General features: G+C 32.4%; 2 protein-coding genes across 11 annotated transcripts in view; both read left to right on the plus strand.

Moving 5' to 3' along the window:
• The window catches only part of LOC148601682 (cellular tumor antigen p53-like), a 54,184-nt gene extending 48,582 nt beyond the window's left edge, over nucleotides 1–5,602 (plus strand). For all 6 annotated transcript variants that reach the window (XM_088555667.1, XM_088555668.1, XM_088555671.1 and 3 more), the window contains one exon: nucleotides 1,382–5,602. In XM_088555667.1, the coding sequence (XP_088411793.1) occupies nucleotides 1,382–1,669 (288 nt within the window). In that variant the 3' untranslated portion in view covers nucleotides 1,670–5,602. The remainder of the gene's footprint in view (nucleotides 1–1,381) is intronic.
• A 4,443-nt stretch (nucleotides 5,603–10,045) lies between these two features.
• The window catches only part of LOC148601683 (chloride channel protein 2-like), a 68,823-nt gene continuing 55,392 nt past the window's right edge, over nucleotides 10,046–23,476 (plus strand). For 3 of the 5 annotated variants that reach the window (XM_088555681.1, XM_088555682.1, XM_088555683.1), the window contains exons 1-2: nucleotides 10,048–10,378; nucleotides 12,768–12,892. In XM_088555681.1, coding sequence (XP_088411807.1) covers nucleotides 10,327–10,378; nucleotides 12,768–12,892 — 177 coding nt within the window. In that variant the 5' untranslated portion in view covers nucleotides 10,048–10,326. Of the gene's footprint in view, nucleotides 10,379–12,767; nucleotides 12,893–23,476 lie in introns of all 5 variants that reach the window. The other 2 variants (XM_088555679.1, XM_088555680.1) reach the window with 1 other exon arrangement.

The raw sequence follows: 23,476 nt of genomic DNA on the forward strand, positions 1-23,476 counted from the left end.
CAGTTTAATTTCTTGTTCAGAATCAGTTACAGACCACATAGCCTGTCATAGTTTTTCATTTGGATGTTGCACTTTTGTGATAAAATTTATATAGATTTACATGAAATTGGCACTCAGCAAGAGTTGTTGTTTCTGATTTGGTTGATTTCAGTGGGAGATGAATGTATGATTTTCTTAAAAGGTGCAGATCTGAATGCAGAAATGATTTATCATTATGTGAAAGTATAACATATGAAGACTAAAAAATGTGCTTGGTGGGTTTCTCTTCACTATGAATCACTTTACCATTGGCAGTGCCTGAATTTTATGTCGACTGGTACTTAAAGTACCAATCTTTATCAAATTAAGACACTGCCAATGGTAGAGGTGATTCATGGTGCAGATAATTCACAGAACAAATAAAGCTTATTTTTCTTCATATGTTATACCAGTGTTCTAGGATTTTTCAGAAATTTAGGTTTCCTTGGAAAAAATCCATATGAAATCAACTTTCCCGTGGCAAGTTGAAAACTTCATATGCTGTAAGGATTTGTTTTGTTAGGAAAGCAGTCATTAACTGTGGGAAAGTTGATTTTATATGGATTTTTCCCGAGGAAAGCTCATTTTCTGAAAAATCTTAGAACACTGATGAATCTACTTAACAAACTTCGCCAAATAACTTTCCCTGGGCTTGCACAATGTGGTTTCTCTTACCATGGAAATTCTTTTCTAAAAATAAAAAAATGGTTTTGGCAAAAAAATGGATTATAGCTGTCTCAAGTTTATTGATGAAACAGGATTTAAATGTTGATGTTATGTATTACATTGGATAAGATATGCACTAAGGATAATTGCATCAGTATTCAAGTCTAAACCTACTTAAGTAATAGTCTTTGTAAGAATCATGCAAAAATCCGTAATATGTGGTACATCCCCAAAAAGGCTAAACATTTCTTTTTTATTTTTGCTATTGAGTTGCTTTATAGGTCTATATGAAGAAATGTATATTTATTTATTCCAATCTGTCTGCTCTTTGGAGATAATCTAAATTGAAAATCGAACAGTTTCTATTGTATTTTAGTGTCATTTACAGAGTTATTTCCCTTAATTTTGAATTATACTGTACATTCTACTGGTATATATATAATTTTTGTCTCCTGAGAACAAGGGTTATATGAAAACCCACATGTTGATTTCTGTTTACTGTAACATTTTAACAAAATATAAAAAATAAAAATATTTAGGCTTCCCAACCATGATTCACATTTTGTGTGATTTTTTTTTCTGGAGTGGTACTTAAAAAACATTCCAGTTCTTCAAATACTTCTATTTAAGAAGTTTGGTTTACGTTACTGTATAAAAAAAAATGGAATCTTTTTTAATTATAATTTTTGTATTATAGGATTTGCAGAAAATGAGAATAGGGACATCACATAGAAACAAGATTTGGAAAGCTCTTGTGGAGTTCCACAGCGAGTCAATCACCATCTCAGATTCGCAGAGTTTGAACCGAGACGTTAGCACCGCTTCAACAGTGAGCATGACATCACAGCCAAGCATATCACAGAACTCCCAGAATTCAACATACTGTCCTGGGTACTATGAGGTCACAAGATATACATTCAAACATACGATTTCATACACAAAAACAACAGACGAACCTTCCCCTAAAAGGGCAAAGGTCAATTGAACTTTGTTACAAAGGAGACATGGTTCTTAATATGCAATATGGTGCAAATCTGTTGCCATGTAAACAGATATGTTGATATTTTCAACAGGTGTTTAGACACACCGGCTATGATTGCCGATTATTTTTACAGTTTTAAGCAACATTATTACTATTAGAAGTGGCTGTGTATAGAGGCAATAATATCTATGTTTTTATGCAAATTTTGTTTTCTGATGCTTCAACTCTTGCTTAAAAATTGAAGGAAAATTTTTCAGTGAAATATTAATTTTTGCTCCCTATCATTTTGCAGGAATAAGTTTTAACTATGTAAACAATAGTTTGAAAACTTGAATACTTCCTAAAAAAAAACGCTGTTCATTGTTTGGATTTTTAAATAATTGCTGGGTTTAGAAGATCTCAAAATGTGAGAGACTTGAAAGTTGTAGATTTTTTTAAAAGATATTTTCATGCACAAAAGTTTTTTAAGATTTAAGTTATTTGTCTTGCTTAAGATAGCAATTGAATGTATGTTTTTAAGGGCTTCTTTGTCCTTATCTAGACTTGAAATTATTTTGTCTCTCATGTAAAACTACAGTCACACTGTATATACTGATCCCCAATGGATACATTACATATAGTACTGTGCAGATTGAAGAGGGAGGAATTTATTGATCTTCCAAACATTTAATATTACCTGCATAAATCACATATTTTGTTAGGGAAAACAGATTTACAGCTAAAACATTATCAATAAATGTTTTGTTCTCTGCTTAAATGGTGTCCACTTTTGAGGTTAAGACAGGTTTCCTGTTTTTTTATCTTTTTTTAGACAGGTGTCCAGTTTTATTTTTGCTCAGTTAAGACTGGGTAAGATGTATATTGTTTGTTGCTGTGTTGATATTTGTTATAAACAGATCAATCCTACACATGTGTGTGTTTGGGTTCTAACTTTATAGTGTTCAGAATTTGTAATACAGTTATGTGTTCAGATAATATCATATTGACATCGAACTAAGAAGTGTTCAGCATCATCAGTTGCATTCATGCTTTGTACTTTTTTACTGCTGATAACAAAACAGTGCTATAACATTGAAACATCAATTTCATTATAAAATATGGGTACATCATTTTTTTTTTTTTGTTGTTGTTCACAATATTCAAAAAGAAAAATGTTTTTGTCATTATTTCATTTAATAAGCCTTAATTGTGTCTTGCATTTTCAAAATCAGAATAAAACAGTATTATTAGAGTGAAGTGGAATATTTCTTAGATTCAACCAATATTTTTATGACATTATTGGAAAAAGTATTTTCCTACACACTTAAATTGGTTTTCAGACATTGCAAAAACTAGGTTAACTGTGTGTTCCTCATGTCATGGACAGTGTACAGCATACCAGTACATTTTGTTGGTGTAAGATATGTATTTGGTCTTAATACTAATTATAGCAAGTTTAAAGCTTATGAGAATTTTACTTCCTGGTTTAACTAATAAACATTTCATGAACTTCAAAAGATTTTGAACCAATTTTCAATACATTTTACATTTATGGGTAGTATTCCTCCTTTGCTCAGTTAATTTGTAATCTCGGAGGTTCATGGTCAGTTATCTTTCCCAAAGCATATCATTAATTTTCATAATCATTTGCATTGCATTATTTTTTTCCGTCCAGTTCATGTTGTTTCATGTGGAGTCCTTCGAGAAAGAAAAATTTAAGCGTAAACGTTGACTGTTGTTTCTTGTTGAAATTTGATGTTTCTATTGCAGAAGGAAAAGGGAGTTTGTAGTCATGGAAACAACAGTATAACTTATTACAAACATTTTAAAGACAGTAGATAAAATACATTTAAGATAGCACCCTTTGATTTTTATGGGGTTAAGGGTAAAATAAATAAAGTGGAGAGGAAAAACAAAACAAAACATTCTAGAATGAACAAAGAGTTGTAATGGAAAGATAAAGAGTAATGTTGAAAATAGAAGACATCAGACTTGATTCCATGTATTGATAAAAACTGTATGAATGAAAAATTCTTTGTCCCCCATAAAATCACATGGTTACTCCTAAAGAACTAATTACAGATTGAAATGTATATTTATTTATAGATTTTGTTTTTATTTAATGATGTTACAGATATAATGTTTGTTTTTGTTTGATGGAGTTGTACAGTTATACTATATGTGTTTTTACGAGTGTAATTTTTTTTGTATTTAAGACCAATGTAAATTTAATGTTTGCTTACAAGTGAGATGAGTCAACAAGGAATTGGCTTTTTGCTTACTCTGATGTCACGACTCAAGGAGGAAGCTACCAAAAATTTGTTATCCTCTTTTTCAACATATTCATTTTGATATTTCATTATGGATGAAAACCTTTGTCAGAATACTAACTACTCAGGATATTGACATCTAGTAATTTCAAGTAACATACAAGAATTTCATTGTATGCATACAAAGTATGGGAACATCTAAAATTTTTATACAACATTCCTACTGTGTTAAAGAGGTAGACCTAGGGTAAGGGACATAACTTATGAAATCAGTGATATGCTTGTATCATATTAAATTTCACTGAAGCCTATCAAGCTTTCATATGAAATAGATTGAAATCAGTCCAAGTTTCTTTGATGCTTACATAAGATTGATATAAAATGCTGAATACAATTATTTCAATGATTTGTGTCCCTTACCCTAGGTCTACCCCTTAAGCTTGACAGCAGTTCTTATATGACTTGGCTCAGCTCAGCTGTAAGATTATTTTATTATTGAAATGTGCTAATATAATGATCAAATATTTTCTATCAACTGTTGATTTGTTTTTGTTTTCAAATATGTAAACAAATTTCTCTACCTGAAAAAAAGTTGTTTGGGAATGGAAATTTAATTATTAAATTGTGGGGAAAGGGGAGGTAATCACAAAATTATTGAACTTGACCAGCTTAATGCATTCCATTTTGGACTAGTGTTAAAAACTTGTACAGTCCAATTATTGTGGTAGGTTGAAACACAATTAAATACAATTCAACTGTGTCCAAATTCTCTCAAAATATTACTTGGGGATAGTTACTGCTCAAAAGGACCATACAATTCCAAGTGCATGCATGCATGTATGTTATTCCATTGTAGATAAAAAAAGTTGATTAGATTAAGATGTGTTTAAATTGTTGTGTTTCTGACTATCTGAGGTTATCTTGTAGATTTTCACACTTGCATATTCTACCTGTATTGAATCTGGCAAAACTGACCACAGTCTTAGTAAGAATTGGTAAGACCTGATTGTATTTTAAAATGGTTTACCACTTTTTGGAGTCCAGATTTTACCACTACGATCTTTTTTTTTTACAGTATATTTACTTCTGGTTTGTAAATTTCTGCCAGATTGGTTAGAACAAGATTCATGTGAATCTGCATGATATTGTCAGATTGGTCATCTTGACATCTTCGTCAAACAAGAGGTACGATCTGAAATACAGTACAACTCAAATGGATTTACTATTTTGACTTTCTATTTTTAGAGGAAAACTGTTTGAATGTTACAAATAATTCACGATCAAAACTATAGATCTTGAATTATTTGGATCATTAAAACTTCTGCCTGTAAAAATTTTCCCACAAGAAAAATCAATATGTAAACTTTACTAGGCTTCTAACTGTTAATGAGATCACAGGAATTCCAGAAACCTGGACTATATCTAAATGATTAAGTATAAATACATGATCTTAAAATTAAATGGACCACCAAGTATAAGTGAAAGTTGTCAAATTTATATGAGCTGTACTGTATATCCTGAAGATGGATGTATCTATTTGTGAAGTTGTTACTTTGGGTGTGTGCAAGTGTTCATTCAAATACATGTTAAAATACATGTTATGAAATCCATGTTCAAACAGTACAGAATTTGTTACTTATCTATGCTATGAGAAGCATTATAAAAATAGAGTATCTTTTTTATAATATTTCTGCTTGTTTTTTTTTTGTTTATTTTAACTCATTGGTTGCCTTATATATGGAACTAGATTAGAGCATTCATGTGGTTCCTTGGTTATTCAAGTGAAACCAATGAGTAATCACAAGCAAAACTCAAGGCTTCTACTCCAGAAATGTAGACCTTGCAAAGAAAACACAGTCAGAAACAACAAACAGCATAAAACAAATGAGAACAAACTGGAATCTGGACATTAGTGTAACCCAGAATCAACTGACAATTTATTGTCAGGAACCTGGAAATATCTTAGTTGCATACACTTCGTCCACTGTGACTATGTCTTTCTTTTGGGAAAGACAATGTAATGAAAGTTTAAAATTTGAATGCTGTACTATCAAAAAACATGAGCATTTTTAGAAAAACTGTGTTGCCGCAAGAAACAGGGGAATGTTACATCCTTGTCATTATGGACTTTATATGACACAATGTACACTCCCTGTTGTTATGTGATGTGCAATACTGATGGAGTTGTACTAGATGTGGTGTGAAGGTCTTGAATGCCGAAGATTGCTGCTTTTGATCGATGCTATTCCTTATTCATATTAGAGAGATTAAAAATTCTAACAAGTCTCCACTCTGTAAACCAGGAATATCTGCTAGGGTTTGGCACCCCCTTTTTATTAGAAAATTTGTCATTTCATTTGTAAACTTTACAAAAAATGGTAAATAATGTCCTAGCACCCCCTTTTTGTGAGGAACCCGGCTGGCACCCTTTTTTAAAAGTGTCTGTATCCGCTCCTGAAATTTTATTCGAATTATTGGTTACTATCAAATCAAAACACCTTATACATTATTTTTTTTTTGCACTAGAAAAAGGCAGATCAATCAATGATACACTCCATGATTCAGTTGATAGTTACGATATCTTAAATCGAAAAGACTCCAACATATTTAAAAAAAACGTTGGACTAATAACACAACATTATATTTAATTCCAGAAAAAAAAAAAACATTTTGTCATATAGCTAGAGTCCGTTAACGCAATTGTCCGTCGAATACTAGTCAATATAAGGAGATTGGATATGGTGAAAATGTCAGAGACAACAAATCAGATGAAACAATTCCTGACATCGAAGACCATATATATAAAACGTCCTTTACCTTTCGATTGTTCGAAATGCGTGCACTCTACATTTGACGAACTCCCAAATAGTTTAAGTGGGGAAACGCTCTCGAACCCACGTGAGATCTGGGAGTAGGCCAGCCCGAGCGCCAACACAGAAGCCCAGTAACCCGACTGACTGGGGGGGTTTTAACGTCCAGTAACCCGAATAATATCAATCGTTATAATGCTCGTTAAGTACTCCGACCGATGAAGGGCGCTGAATTATTCGAGTTAAAAGCACAGCCGCTAGTAACGACTACCTAAGAGAATCCCCGTAGGAGGCTGTCGTATGAGATCCGCAAGGATATGATCAAGACCTTAAAAAACCTACGGAAGAACAATTGTTCTGCTTCCTATTCTAGTATAGCCAAGCCGGATTTAGCTGACCGTGACTATCTCACCGAGAACCATCTTCGTGGAGTCTCGTGTCCCTAAATTAGAGAATCTCAATGATTCAATTGGAAATATAACTTTAAAATAGTTATGGATTTAGTTCAAAACTAGGTATAAATGAAGAGCTTAGTTATCCTACTTACAAACACACTACATTCAACGAAGATGAAATTCTAGCAAAATAAAACGAATCTTTCATGACTGTATTATGCGGTATTGAACACCTTAACTTCATGAACTCCATACAAAAAGGTATATTGCCAGATCGTCGACATATTTCAATTCATTAGACAAAATTTCTAACAGCAGTAAAAGGGGGACACCAGACATAACGCGAAATTGTATAATCACACAGTGACATTATTGTATGGATTCTGAACAATTCTAAAAATCTTCGCAATATCTGAATTTTCGGTCATTCACTGAAGCTACATCCATCAAAAACTATGTACTCCTTGCCACATGATGAATTAAAAACCCGATTGAATTGTATTCCGTAGAGCCTGGGATCACACGATAGTAACTCTATAACCGAATCATTGTACTCGGGTACAGTTATGCAGGTTTTCTGAACTATACGAAAAACGCGATAACTCATTCATATTCCGTACTGTCAACTTTCTTTTCATTTGTAGCAACATCCCTTCAGCATCTGTGTATTGAGTTTTCATTTCACAACTCGTAGGTTATACCAGAGCTTGTCGTAAATACGCAGACTTTTTAGTACCGTGCTCGCCTTCTTAAAATTAGGCTTCTGGAACAGGGTTATGTTGCTACAAGAACCGATTTGTTCACCGTGTCATAGGTCGTCCACCTGGACTTTGCATTTTGAGCAACTCGGCGGATGTTTTCGACCCGCCCGCGGGGGTAGGGTATACCCCGCTATCAAATGAGTAAGGGTGGTCAAACCAGAACATGTTCATGACCCTGAAAGTAGAGAAACCGTAGTATTACCCTGTGTCAGTAAGATTCAACGTTCAAAGGTAACCCATATGCATATGTTATATTAGAGATTTTTTAAACCCTATATCGTTTACCCTATGTCACAACCAGTCCTATTACAACACTTGTTACTCTCCTAGTTTCGCATCTACCCCAAAGAACTTGAGATGAAGGATACAACAGACACCGTGAAGTCAGCCTCATATCTTGACCTACACTTAGAGATCAACGGTGAATGAAAACAATTGACAAAACTTTACAAGTCAGCCTCATATCTTGACCTACACTTAGAGATCAACGGTGAATGAAAACAATTGACAAAACTTTACAACAAACGTGATGATTTTTCATTCAGAATTGTAAACTTTCTTTTCTTCTGTGGCAACATTCCTTCAGCACTTGTATATGGAGTTTTCATATCATAAATAATACGTTTTGCCAGAGCTCGACGTAACTATGCAGACTTTTTGTATCGCGCTAGACTTCTTACAAATAGGCTTCTGGAACAGTGTTATGTTGCTACAAGATTGAAGTCATCACTGCGGAAGTTTTATGGTCGTCACCATGAATTCATGGATCGTTATGGTGTATCCATCTGCACCATGAAAACTGATTAGTTCGACGTGTCATAGTTTTTCTTTCCTCTTTCGTCTACCGCGGACTTGACTTTTTATGAGCAACTCGGAGGGTGTTTCTAGAAAAGCAGAGGACACTTACCCTACCGGTGCACATGGTCCATGCTCCCAGTTTTTATTGGAGTCCGAATTGCTCATTTACTTTTGTTACTTTCTATGTATTATTTTAGTTACTTTATGTTCTTTGTTGTGTTTCTCTGTTTTCCATGTCTGCTCTTTGTTTCTGCATACATTCTTTTGATTTCCGCTAGAATCTTGGTTCTCTTGATTACTCTTCCATGTAGATTATCTCTTACGAGCAGACAGATTGGAATCAATAATTATACAATTCACCATAAAGACCAATAAAGCAACTTAATAACAAAAAATACAAATATGTAGCCTTTTTTATGTGTATCACATTTTACAGAATTTGCTTGATTCTTAAAAAGGCTGTTACTTAATTAGCGTTAGTTAAACATGTGTCGAAACAGGGGGTAGTTTGTAACAAACATGTGTGAATGACAAGTGATTTATACAATCCACAATGATAAAATTATGACAAAGTAATCCTGTTACTGACAAGGTACAAATAGCGACCCATAACAGGTCATTTGTGAAAATGGGCCCTGTTCAGCGGCACTTACATAGATGTACTACCATTTCTAAAGAAATTTCGACATAATTTTCAGCACAAAAAAAAAAGACTAAGAACATTTCAACTCAGAGCGACACATTTGGGGACCTATAAATTTTTTCAGCCTGATTAGAATTATACACACATTATTATTTTTCAATATCTCGATATTTTATGTGAATACAGCTAATTAACCTTTATTAAAACAACGAATATCAGCGGAGCGGATCCAAGGAATACTTGCACTTGGAAGAGAGTGCCAGGCTATAATTACTCAATTTTATCGAAACTTTTCATGATGTTTTTTTTTTTTAATCTAAACTGAATAAGGCTAGCAAAACAAGTATAAAGAATAAAAAACATGTCCTTTGATACATTGAAAGACGAGCAGTTAATTGTCATGGCATATTACATAGTCATCATATGTATTAATATACCACGAAAATAATTTACACCTTGGTCCAATGTTCACACGGGCTATCATTAGATGAATTGTTCAGGCTGACAAGACAGCCTGACAAGTGAAGACCAATTCTCCCACTTTACACGCTTGAATTATGTCATGTTCAGCTACAGATCAAAATTTATGTCACCTAATATGATAAGGTTACCGTTACGACAAAGAGTGACGGAAGGACGTTCTATGTTCAGTATTGTCAAGTTCGGTGATATAGTTTTCTGATGTTTGTTTAAAAGATAACAGTGATACAAGTGTAGATAATATATATAGTTGTTTTAGTGGTGGATTTTTAATTTCCACGATCGACTTTTTTTGTTTATTTTTAAAGTGGATTATTTAAATTTCTGGTGAGATTCTGGTTATTGACCGTCTTTGACAGAGAATTGGTTTCATATATGTTCTTTTAGTGTTGGAGTGATTAGTTCATCAAAGGTTGGAAATAATTTCAATGCCCAGGATTATGCATGTGGATATTTGCAAATAGTGAGTTAAGTGCAATAGTTTTTTTTTTCAGTAACTGTCGTTTTTAAGCAGATTTTGCAACATGTCTCTGAGAAAAAAGGAAAAGTTGGAAGACAGTGATCAGAACCATGAAGGTATTGTATTTATTATTTGTACTTAAGTACCAGTCCATATAAAATTCAGACACAGCCTATGGTACAGGTGATTCGTGTTGTACATGTAGAAAAACCACCGGGCAATTTACAATGCCTTTTTGGTCTTAATATTTTATATCTCAACGTAACAATACTCCTTTCAGTATTTATATCTGTATTTATGAATAAAAAAAACATAAATTCATCTCCAAATAAAATCAATCAAATCAAATCGAGAACGATAATTCTTGCACTGTGCCAATTTCATTCACAATCTACTTTAATTTACCTTGAAAGCGAATGTCAAACAAAAACTGGTTACGTGGTTTGTAGCTGTTTTTTTTAATTAGAAAGAAAAGTGAATTGAGTGGGTTTTTTACATGCATGAATCACCTTCTGTCTTATCTTTGTTATGACTGCTACTTAAAACTGATTTTGGGTCAAATAACTAAACAATGCGTTTATGTCACTTGTATGTCACTTGTGAAAATTTCTTTAATTTTTCAATTACTTAATTGATCGTAATTTTATATTGCAAAATCAGAAAATGCCCAGACAAGGAGTATAATTCAATACACAAAACAAATGCATTCTAATTTTTTTTTAGAATAAAATGTTCCAGCTAGGTCCTTTTCATTTCTTTCAAACCATCAATCCACCATCCACTGCAATTAAAGCAAACAAACACAAGGAGACTAAGACAACATACAGTACATCGAAACGAAATGAAACACACAATCTTAGAAATGAAATAATAAGAGCAAATAAAGCAAGAAAACTTCGTCAAACACTTGAGTTAAGAATTACGTGCCCAATAGAATTACTCTCTGATTTCTAGACTCGGACATCGAAACTAAAAAAATAAACTCTAGTTATATCGCAGTTTTAAGTACGTAACAATATAAAATTAAGACTGCATATGGTAGTGGTGACATGTAGACTGAAAAAAAAACCGAACAAACGATGTTTTTTTTCAGTCCACATATGCTATATTTTATGTAAATATAGTCCTTTCTGCATACATATCTGTATTTTTGAGAAAACCATACATTCAACTCCCACATAAATCAACAAAATCAAGAACAATAACTCTTGCAAAGTACATTTGTCTGAACTTTGAAGTACAACACCGTAATGACAAACTGAGACTCTGAATTTAGAAAAAAGGTGAATTTGGTGGGTTTTTGACATTCATGAATCACCTCCTGTTTGATACTTAAATAAATCTAGCCTATACAGTAGACTTCGAGATGGATCGACTCACCATATGTTGTCGATGTGACTGTTCTAAAGAATAATTTTACATTTTGCTAATGAATTTAAAAATATCATGTAATATAGCCGGATAAAAATATTGCTATAATTAAACATTGAATCATAAACTAGAAAAGAAAGCAACTCAAGTAGACAGTACAGCAGAGAATACGCTTATTCACTCTGTTCAAACCAACAAATGCTCTGTTGATTTTTTTTGTGTCGTTGACTATAAAATGCAGGCACGACCAAACAATCTGACAGAAAATACGCGCACGTCTCAAATTAGTACTTTGTACATCATTATGTTGAATGCATTACCCCGCCCCCACAAAAATAAAGGGAATATAGATTACATGTCTTGTTTATCATTGATGAGTTCATTTTGAAAAAAAACAGGGAAGTTTGATATTAAAAGCAAAGAGACAATGATTAGATCGAGGAGGAGGGTTTATGACCCGTTGCCTAGTAATAAAGATTAAAAAATGGACGAAAATACCATGAATAAAATACACGTGAAATAAGATAGGGTTATTAAAATGTGTCGTATTTAGTCGAGGATAGATGTATTGGGCTGAAGTAGGACCCACTACTATTCTCGACTCATACATGTACACGACTGCTAGCCTGGGGACATGATATGGGGCCAATTAGCCCATGATTGCATGCTCTGAAGTTCAACGGCTGATTTGCTGTATTGAGTCCGGCGAATTCGTCCAGCAAATAATGTACAGTCTTTACTTTAATCAAAAACCTGTAATAATAGAAGTCTATATATACGGTATTATGAAAGTTCTTATTTTGCCTGGGTTAAGTGAATATCAATAACACAAATTAACGAAAATAATACACTCATGGAAACTTGGATGGGGAAGTAACAAAACCTTTAACGCTTATATCCTGATAACATGCAGGATAACGCAATATAAGCGCAAAAAATTATCGTTCAGTGTATTGTGATTGCACTGCAATCTTTTAGAGAAACTCAAAATTTTAAAATTATTTTGCTTCATTGGCGTAAAAAGATTAGTTTAACACCAAATATATTTAGATTGTACTTGAGATATAATACAAACAATATAATCTAGCATTTTAACACCTTTTACTTTCTGATATATTTTTGTCCTCATAACAGGTGCGAACGGCGTTGAGTTATCTCCCCTTAGTTCATCAAATGGCACATCGGAGGATATGGCAGACAACAAACAACCGAAAGACTTTTCACAACCTCCACAAGATTTTGGTTACGAGGAGACACTGGTAATTGTCTTAATTTAATTACGGACCCACTTTTAAATATTTGGGATGAGAAATTGCTAGAAGTCTTTTTTATTTGACTGTTTAGTGATTCATTTTTTCACAAGCCCTACACTGCGCTGTTCGTAAATCGTGTGTTCCTGTTGCTGGATCAGAACACATATAATGATTTTTCTCTTACTTTTAATGAATATCACATAAATAAGAATAGTAACTTAACACATATTGATTAAAATTTGGCTTGTTTTGATTGAGAAAGGTGCTCACCATGATCTACATATAAATATAGAAAAAAATAATTTGTTTTAAACCCTCAGTTTGCTGTTTAACATTACTAAATCCTGGTTTTTCCAACAGTGTAGCTCATATGGATATTATTTGTTTTGTTGGCGCAGTGGTTGGTGATTTTGTAACCATACATATAATTTCCCCTAGAATGTTGGTTCCCTTGATTTCTCTTCCATATCGTATTTGATAGAACAATCTTCCCTTCAGTTTGTTCCAACCTTCCTATATTAGGATATGAAAAATCCACCCAGAGAAGTTGTGGAGGGGATAATGGATCCACTTCCCTGTATGAACTCAGCAGGCCTACTTATCTGGTAGTAAAGGGCTTCGAAATCAGGTCCTATATAATGGTTGTTTTATCCATTTTATGGAAATAATATTATAATTTGGTGTACATTTCTATTGGCTGAAATGTCACATTGCAGTGAGCACTTATAGAAAGACAGATTCAAATGTCTGCTCTTGAAGGCTAGTATTCAACTTAAATTTTAAGTGCTATAACTGAACTCTATACACTTAATGACAATGTAAGTATATGCACATTTGGTCACTATTTACATGTATATTGATAAATTACAAAATGTTTTAATATGAACAGTATATGTATGAAACTGTCAGAATGAGTTGTTGCTACCATGAGCAGCAGGTTAGCACATCAAAATTTTGGCATTACATCTGTTTTGTGTTTAAAGCAGGACCAAATTTTCATGATGATAATTTAAAATATTTTGATCATGAATGTATGTAATAATTACTGTTTATATCAGTAGATTTTAAACCACAAACAATTCCAAGAATTCCCCTAATTATGTGTAGGAAGCTTTGCAAATACTGGTGTATTCATACTATATAAGGTTGGTCCATCAAATACTCTTTTGTTCTATTCTATAAGGACAAAATACAAGTACATATTTACTTTGAAAAACCCATAAAACATAGATGTATATGTACATGTACATGTATATGTGTTAGATTTGATAAAGATACATGTACATGCACAATGTTCATTGTTTTAATTAACATCACCATGAATTACATGTACATGTATTGTATTCAAAAAAATATTCAGAAGGACATGAGGTGGTGTTTGAATGAATAATAATTAACTAATACACAATATTTTAATGTTTTATGTTGTTGTATTGTAAGCCTTGAGGCATTTTTTTAGATGTATGTAACAATGCATGGTTTGGGGGTAATCCGTCTTTAATGTGAGAAACTATATAAAAATACAATTTGTTTTATCATATGTCAAATTTAGGCTTTGGTCTTTAAAAGATTTGTTTACACAGATTCATAATTGGCCTTGTGACACAAGTCAGTGACTATCTTGGATCAAAGACTTTCATTAACCTTTGTTCTGTACTGCAGTTGACTTCTTCAAATTTAAACAGAAAACACATGTAAAACTACAGAACATTGTTTTTACTACTAGTACATGTATATTTCATTGCACATTAACTTGAAGTCCTAGATGTTTTTATATTGACCACTGGATCTCTTTTTTTGAAAACACAAAGAACCAGCTGAAGTGCAAACACTCCATTTGACATTTCAGCAGGCCACACTTAAAATAATGTTTGTTTTCCCTTACCCTACCCTACAGCCTGGGGTTCGGTAGGTAGGGTAAATTTCCCCACCCCTCCCCACTCCAAAGTTCCTCTGATTCTGTAAAAACCATTATTTAATAAGTGAAAAATGTTGCTTTGAAAATTATTAAAAAATCTTGTCAGAAAATGGCAATACAGTTGGATAAGGTCTTTCTCTACAATGAAACTTTAAAACAATATGATAGGTACATGTACAACCTTTATGAAATATAAATTTCCTAGGCAGCAGGCTCAATTTTGTCTTGTAATGGGACATTTGGAGAATTAAGTATTACAATGATACAGATAAGCCCAGACATAGAAAGTTACTGATTTTTAAAACTTTTCACATTAAAGATAGAAGCACATATTTTTTCCTTGGCCTTAACAATAAAGATAGAAGCTCTAGGAAAAAGTGAAGTAAATCCAAGTTGTTACTTTTCTGCATCAGTGGATTAATACATATATACAAGTAATAGGGAAAATATCAATATAAATCATGACATAACATCTCTTAAAAGTAAAAATATTTGACTCTACCAGCATGTTACATTGAAGTATCAAACACACGCTGATTCAGTGAAAGGCGGAGGGGCACTGCCTGTAGCTTATGGACATATATAAGAATTACGTAACTTTATGACTGCTGTAACTTCATGATAAAATCAGGATTTTTAATTGTATTTATGAGCCTTTGATATCGTAGATGTATCTATATGGCACTTTTAACCACGTAAGTTTTCAGAGTTCATGATGGTTGTCTTGTTTCAACTATTTCACTATTTTACTCTCCTATTTTCTGGGGTTTGGCATGGTTGTTTATTTATTTTTACACCTGGCTGAGTTATGATAGGTTGAAAAGCAATTTTATGTGTTATTAAAGTACAACTGCACAACGTATTTCCTTAATGGCCATAAAAACCCTTTAAATAAGTGGTTTGTCGATCTTTGAATAAAAGAGATTTAAATTGGGGTCTATGAATGTAGGTCCATGTAGAATTCATGTATAAACTTTCTGCATGTATTTCACAAATTTAGGCTTTTGTGGTTAAGTCAAATTACTCAGTTATGGCAAAGTTTGTCTAACCAAATGTTATCTCGACAAATTTCATTCACTCAGATCTTATTTAATAGGGAAAAAAGTCATAATATGCCATGTCAGATAGACTTACCAAGTCTGAGCTGCAAGAACATGTTTTTACACAAAAATATCATTAACCCATTTCTAGTCAATTAAGAATTTGCAATTTTTTCTTGTTTGGCTGACAAATGACTCCAGCTATTTTTTTGGCCTCTGAAATTAAATTTGAATTGTGATGATGTTGCACTGACTATTAATTTAAGTTGAAGGTCATTTATCACTGTTTTGACCTTTGACATGTTGTCCAGTATATCAATAATTTATTTACTTTTAAGTCTATTTTTTTAGGTCTTAGTTTTTTATCTAAGCTTGTTGTCAAATAAAAATGTCATCATCTTGTCTCATTTACCCAAAATTAGCATATATTTGTTGAAAATGAATAAGATTAAAGTCTGATTCGAATTTTCAATAAGATTATGGAAAGGTCACACAAATTTCCTGTATATCAATCAAACCATCTGTTGATTATGCCTTCTTAGAATTTAGGTCTGATAGCTAGAAAAGTTTTATTTTGGAAAGACCATTGTTTGGCTTAGTGCTTTAGTGGTATGGACAGAGTCACTGTAAAGACAAAAAAAAAGACTATGCATGGTGTAATGATGATAGAGTGATAGATTAATTGAATCAAATAAGCATAGGATGACATGTTTTTTTCTACGAACTATGTGCAAAACCTTTTCAGATTTAAAATCAAACTTGAAAGTCCTGAAAACAAGAAAGATAAAATTTTAAACCAATTAAAACCAATCAATCCTTGATTGATTGATTGATTATTTACTTGTAATTATCCTTATCCCTTGTTAGATTTTCTATCTCAGATATTAACTTAAACAATTTTTTTAACTGATACAAGGAACTCATTCTCAGATACAGATGCCAAGGATTAATATGTGCGGGTATCTCTTTTGTTTTATGGTAATATTTTACACAAAGCATGGAAAACTCGATATTCACCCAATAAGTTAACTAAACTGTTGAATAGGCTTATTAGTAAGAGATATAGTTATGATATTGTTGTCAAACATAGTTTGATATTGTTGTCAAATTGTTAAGGAAAGCATTTTTTGGTATTAACATTGATTTGATCATAGGGTCTTTATATAGAAATTAAAGGTACCAGTATCGTATTGCATATCCCTGAGCGGGTGTACGTCAAAACATGGATGCTATAAAAATATAGTGCATTTTCTTTTTGCCTCTCTACAAACTAATGTTTTGTCAAAAGATATGAACAATGACTTATAAAATAGAGAAAACATCACACTGTAAGATGAAGAACTTTTTTAAAAGAAAATCTAACATAATATCATAAAATTGTTCCACTGAAAAGGTTGGTTTGGTGAGTGCAAAACAAAAGTGAAAGTAGGGAAAATGGCTATTTATAGTTCAAGACTACTTTTCTGTCCGATCTTCGTGGACTCACCATATTTTCTTTGCGGGAAATTATTTTTTCACATGCCCTTAGAAATGCTACATAAGTGAAAAAAATCCTAAAAATATGCACTTCACTACAGAAGTCTATGGGAAAATTAATACGATACTGAGACCTAGTAAGCCAGTTTTTCAAGTAAAGTTGGATATTCAGCAAGTGGTCTCTTCCAGCTGAAAAAGTAGAACCCCAATGCAGGTAACACTTTTAAGATGAATTAGCCAACTTTTGAACCTGATTTTTTATGGTAGCTCTGGTTTTTTGCATTTATGGTTAATCTTTACCAAATTTGGAAATGCATTTTGTTTTCATGAATTTGTAGGATATCAGTTCAATAAAATTATTATCTTGACTATTTATGATGAGCATATCTATATTCAGGTAACCTAAAGCAAGTAATACTCCTACGTAAAGGATAGTTTTGAAGTTACAACACATTTTAAGTATGTGGTTAGGACTTGAAAATAGTCATTTTCCATATATTGCCTCTAATATATGAAAAAAATGAATATTTTGTTTATTTTTTGTTTTTCTTTCAAATAAATAGCTGAAATGAGTTGCCATATAACTGTGTGGTTGATTTAAACACAGAAATGTCACAAAAGTCAACAGCCAATTTTTTATTGGACTTTTTTTAGTGGTTCAAATGGACAGATTCTAATGCGGCAAGAAAAATAATGGTGTTTTTTCATATAAAAACTGAATTTTTTAAAAAAGTCCAAAGCAGACAATTGTTATTATAATATTTATACCAGTAAACTATTTTTCTTGCATCATAGCTATCTGTTTTAAAGAAAAAATCCTTTTCCTGTCATATTGAGGTCCATTGGTATCTTCCTGGGGTACCAAAATGGCTTAAAATCTGTATTTTCTGCATATGAAAAGCTATATTTTTTTAAAACTATGATATTGGTATAATTTTTTCTGGATTTATTATAATTGAAATGACCATATCTATAGTTTAAAACAGTTGGTTGTACCAGTACATATACTTTACTTTAAACAAGAGGCTCCCTTGAGTTAAAGACAAAAAAGGAGGTTCGGATATTAATATTTCCATATATTGAACTCACAAGTGGGGATTAAATAATGATTTGGAACTCATAGTGCAGCTCATGTATCTACCATGTCAGAATAAACCACAAATTTGCTTAGTTTGACTAATGCAGCAACTTTTTATCAAAAGTAATATTTTCTGGCTAACATTGAGATATTAGTCTTATGCCTGGAATAGGGTACCTATATAAAAAATTTTAATAGAAAACTCATGTTTGTAGCAGGGCAATGATATTCTGAATTTTCAGTATGAAAATGAATACTCTAGCAGAAAAACAACAACTTTTATGATTATATTGAAATGTTTATTAGTAATAGGTACCAGTATAGTATTGCATATCCCTGAGCGGGTGTACGTCAAAACATGGATGCTATAAAAATATAGTGCATTTTCTTTTTGCCTCTCTACAAACTAATGTTTTGTCAAAAAATATGAACAATGACTTATAAAATAGAGGAAACATCACACTGTAAGATGAAGAACTTTTTTAAAAGAAAATCTAACATAATATCATAAAATTGTTCCACTGAAAAGGTTGGTTTGGTGAGTGCAAAACAAAAGTGAAAGTAGGGAAAATGGCTATTTATAGTTCAAGACTACTTTTCTGTCCGATCTTCGTGGACTCACCATATTTTCTTTGCGGGAAATTATTTTTTCACATGCCCTTAGAAATGCTACATAAGTGAAAGTTTTATTGAATCAATTTACATGTTTTTAAAAAAAAATCCTAAAAATATGCACTTCACTATAGAAGTCTATGGGAAAGTTAATACGATACTGAGACCTAAAGGACTATTCTTTTGGCATGATGTGGATCGTGTCCTTACTGTATGATCTGTAACTGGTATGTCATTTTGCTGCTAGTAGTTTGTTCTCTTGTGTAAATTATATTTAGTTTCATTATTTCCGACCTTTTTGAACTGATTTTTAGATGTGTGTATTATTTTTTCTGCAATGGCCAGATTTAAAAGGGTGAGAGTTGTGACAAAGGCATTTGTTTCATTTAAAAAAATTGGTGGTCACCTACTCTTTGTGATCACTCCAAAGTACTTTAACCCCGCCACATTTTTTTGGGCCTGTCCCAAGTTGGAAATTTCCAGCCTCTTTCTGGCTTTGTCGGAGTATGCACAAGTTTACATCTAGGTTGTATTTGGCCCATACCAGAGGTTTACAATATTTACAAAACTAATGCCTTTAAGTCAGGATGATTAGAAAATAAACACAAAAAGCGACAAAAATGCTATTTAATAGTTTCTGACTCATGACATCTGTATATACCTGATGACTGCAAGCATTCCACTGGAGTATTGTCTTCAAGGCTACAAATTGTTTGTTTGTTCTCATTAATTGGCCAAATTCTTGTCAAGGTAGTGACCAGATATTGGAGGTTAGATTTGCATACATGTATACCATGAGGTACTGTTCCGATTAATAGTCATGCAGAATATATTTTTACTCAGATGAAGATGCATAAAACCATCCAGTGTTCTCCCCATTTTGCATGTACTTACTTCTAAAATTTATTTCTAAAAAAATTAGGGATTTTTTAAAAAACAGGATGATTTTACAATCTGTAATACCAGGTACATGTACATGTAGCTGTTTTGTTTGAATTAGCAGGGATTGAAGTTTTTAATTAACACTTTCACCAAAAGCAACCTTAAATCAAGCACATTACCAGACATGACTTAATTAAGACTTCTTTTAATGACATTTCTATCCAATTTATGCCAGTCATGTAAAAAAATATTTCTCTTACGAAAGAACTTGAAATTTCTGCTGTCTGATATTTAAAGTCTCAGTCTTGTATTCTTGGCCCATAGGCTTCTATAGTATACCTTACATTTTCATGTTTTAAAAAAAAATAGACATGGAGTTTCAATCTAACTTTTGACCATGACAAAAAGAAAGCACACTATATTTTTTGGCCTCCATATTTTGACATAAACCCACTCAGAAATATGTAATACAAGACTGATACCTTAACATGTACTGTTTCATATCACTATTTTATGATATTTATGACTTAATTTAATTATACCTGAATCTTATCCAGGGCAGTCCATAAGATAACAGATTAAATCTTGACTTTCAGAATTGATTGCTTAAGTAAAGAACCTAAAGTCATCTTATGTTTATCTATGCTAATTATCTGTTATATATATTTCTTTTTCGGGTCATGAAGGACTGAAAAAACCTACTGACTTAGTTAATGATTTGGTATTTATTTGTGTCATTACCACTAGACATAAACTTGATTGATTGATATATGGTTTTAATACTAATCACTCGATCAGGGGTAATCAAGGGAACACATGATAAGTATTGTTATGGAATACAAATAATTTTTGGAAAAAACAGCAGTAGAGTGACATTACTTGCCATTTTTTGTCAGTTTTGCACATGAAAATGACAAATTTTCCACTAAAAATGGGGGAGGGTGTAGCCAACCTCCTGCACCCTCTTCCTGGATCCTCCACTGTGGCATGTGTTTTGAGAAATAGGAATTCTATTTACATCCCCATATTAAATGATTTTTACTCATATTCTAGGGAAGTATTTTAGTACAATTTAGCTGTAAGTATGAAAGTTCAGAATCCAGCCTCTGACAGTGCATTTACAGGTTATAGAAAATTCCAGACTAAAATAGTCTCTTACTTTTAGATAGGGCGACAGGGTGTAAACCCTTACAGTGAAAGATTTTTTTAAAATAAAAGAGTCCAGGTAAAAAAAGAAAATTGATAAATTTTCATGCTTAGTGCCCTACATGTCAAATCTGTCTTAGCGATCACCTCTACTCAGCAACATCTTGGCATATACAAATGTAAGGCTGTAATTAAAATATCCTTTTGTAGTGCATTTTATAAATAATTAACCTGTATATAAAGATCATTTGTAACCATGATTTTGCTTTGCCAAGGAAGGTCACTTTAGACAATTTAGACTATATTTACTCTGTGATATAGAATGAAAGGAAAAAAAAAAGTTTTGTGCTCTGATGTACTTTACACAACCTCTTTTGATAAACCTTGGGCAATTTCATTTTATTGTACATGTACCTTAACGTACACCTGTACATTATCGCTGCACTAAGATTTCATCATCTATTCATTACCATCCATTCCTGTGTTACCTTCATCTTTCTTCAGTGCAGTTGTCAAGTTTAAGACAGAAAATGCTAGTTTATTTTAAAGTCACCTTGAAAGCTAATAGATGTATCATCTTCAATGTCAATGGGATTGAAAACCTGTATGTAACATGAGATATTTCACCTTCCCTTTTTTTAATCTAAAACAGTACTAAGTCTGTTAGGAAACATTCTTAGGTTTCAGATTGTTTTCAAATGTTTGAGGTTACTGTCTTATGCATATGTTACAGTTAATTATATTTAGAGAAACTTATTAAAACCAGAAAAGATCAGATTGTACAAATTGAAATTTAACCATTTTTTTATTAGGAGAAAATACATGTAAATCTGATTATTTGTTTATGCCAAAAATGATCTACATATAGATATGAATCATTTCTGATTCCAGTAAAAAAAAATTGTGAGAACTTACATGTACATATATGCTCATGCATGTAAAAATACTTCAGAAAGTCTGCTTCTGTAGTTGTTGTAGGTCTATTGCTATCATGTTATAGAAGCATTCTCAGTACTTTTGTATGCCCTTTTTTTCACATAGAGCTGGAACAGACTATACTGATGTCACTTGTATATCATGTACTATGTGAAGTATTCCCAATATCTTGTTCAAATGAAACAATTTTGCATAATGGTATAAACTTGAAATGTATAATGTAAGTCATGTGGGCTTTTCCTGATAACATGCCATAACGATATTAACCTTGGAGACTTCTGGAGGGTTGATATTGGTTGAGGGTTGGCATTAGGTGTGATTTGGAAGAATCCATGTAGGGATGTCAGTAGTATTTTAAGTAGCAAGAAAAAAAGAAAAAGTAACAGGTAGACAGATGAAAATGTTGCAAGAGTTCACCCATTTTTGAAAACAGAGAAGCCATCAGAAGATGAGCAAGTAGCCGTTCCAATTTTGCCGGTTGATGGCATCTATTGACATCACTACCATTTGATATTCTTATATCTGTATTTGGTTATAATGCTTCATCTTCTGCCTATACAATGTATCTCAATGCCAATCATTTGACATAAATCACTGGGATGTGTTATGGTACTATTGCATAATTTGTATGTGCAGAAAACCTGTATATTTTACTGAACACATGGTAAATACTGTCTGAAGGGTCTGACTTTGCCCTGACCTTAGCATCAGTGTCACTTTGACCTATGCTGAAGATTTTGTTTATAATTTATTTCAAACGAGTTTAATGTTTTCCCAAAATTTTGACAATTTGACAAGATAAGGCATGAACACTTGACCTGAAGATTAGTGTTGTATTAATACTCTCATTTTTCAGTTGCCATCCTTAGATACATGTACACAACAGTCAAGTGCATTTGTTAGATATATAAACCTATCTGTTGAACATAGGATTTGTCAACATCTGTCATTTGTGCTTTATGGATCCCTCTTTGACAGAAACATGACCTATATGAGCTTACCGGTATTTAACCATTTAAAAGAAAGAGGTTAAAACCAAAAATCGAAAGTTCAAAGGTGAAGTAAATTTTTAAGTAGATTGATTGGTTTAAAGGTTCTGTTTTTACTCTATATAGTCAGATATATTCTGTCTTACTATTATAAATTACATGTACTGTTGTACATGTATCTGTTAAAGTAACGTACAATTGGTGTAGTTTTAGATGTAATGTGTGGAACTGGGATAGGATAAACAGGGCAAAAAATTAGCAGTTGCATAGTAGCAAATGGCTACTAGATTTCTAGCTGGGGTACCAAAGTTTTGGGTAAAAGTTAGTTGAAAATATAGAAAATATTATACAAAAATATAGTCTGGGCTACAAACTTGAATTTCTAGATTTTTATCCCTGATAAATTTTAATAGCTCTTGAGTTTGCCTATGCTATCTTTTAAAGTTCATGACATCTATCAAAACTCATGAAATAGGAGGTTGTCTGTAACCATTGGTTGAAGATTTTTTTATT

Source organism: Perna viridis, chromosome 12, assembly GCF_037379345.1.
Source record: "Perna viridis isolate PV_CMFRI_1.1 ecotype Kerala chromosome 12, ASM3737934v1, whole genome shotgun sequence".
Classification (NCBI taxonomy): domain Eukaryota; kingdom Metazoa; phylum Mollusca; class Bivalvia; order Mytilida; family Mytilidae; genus Perna; species Perna viridis.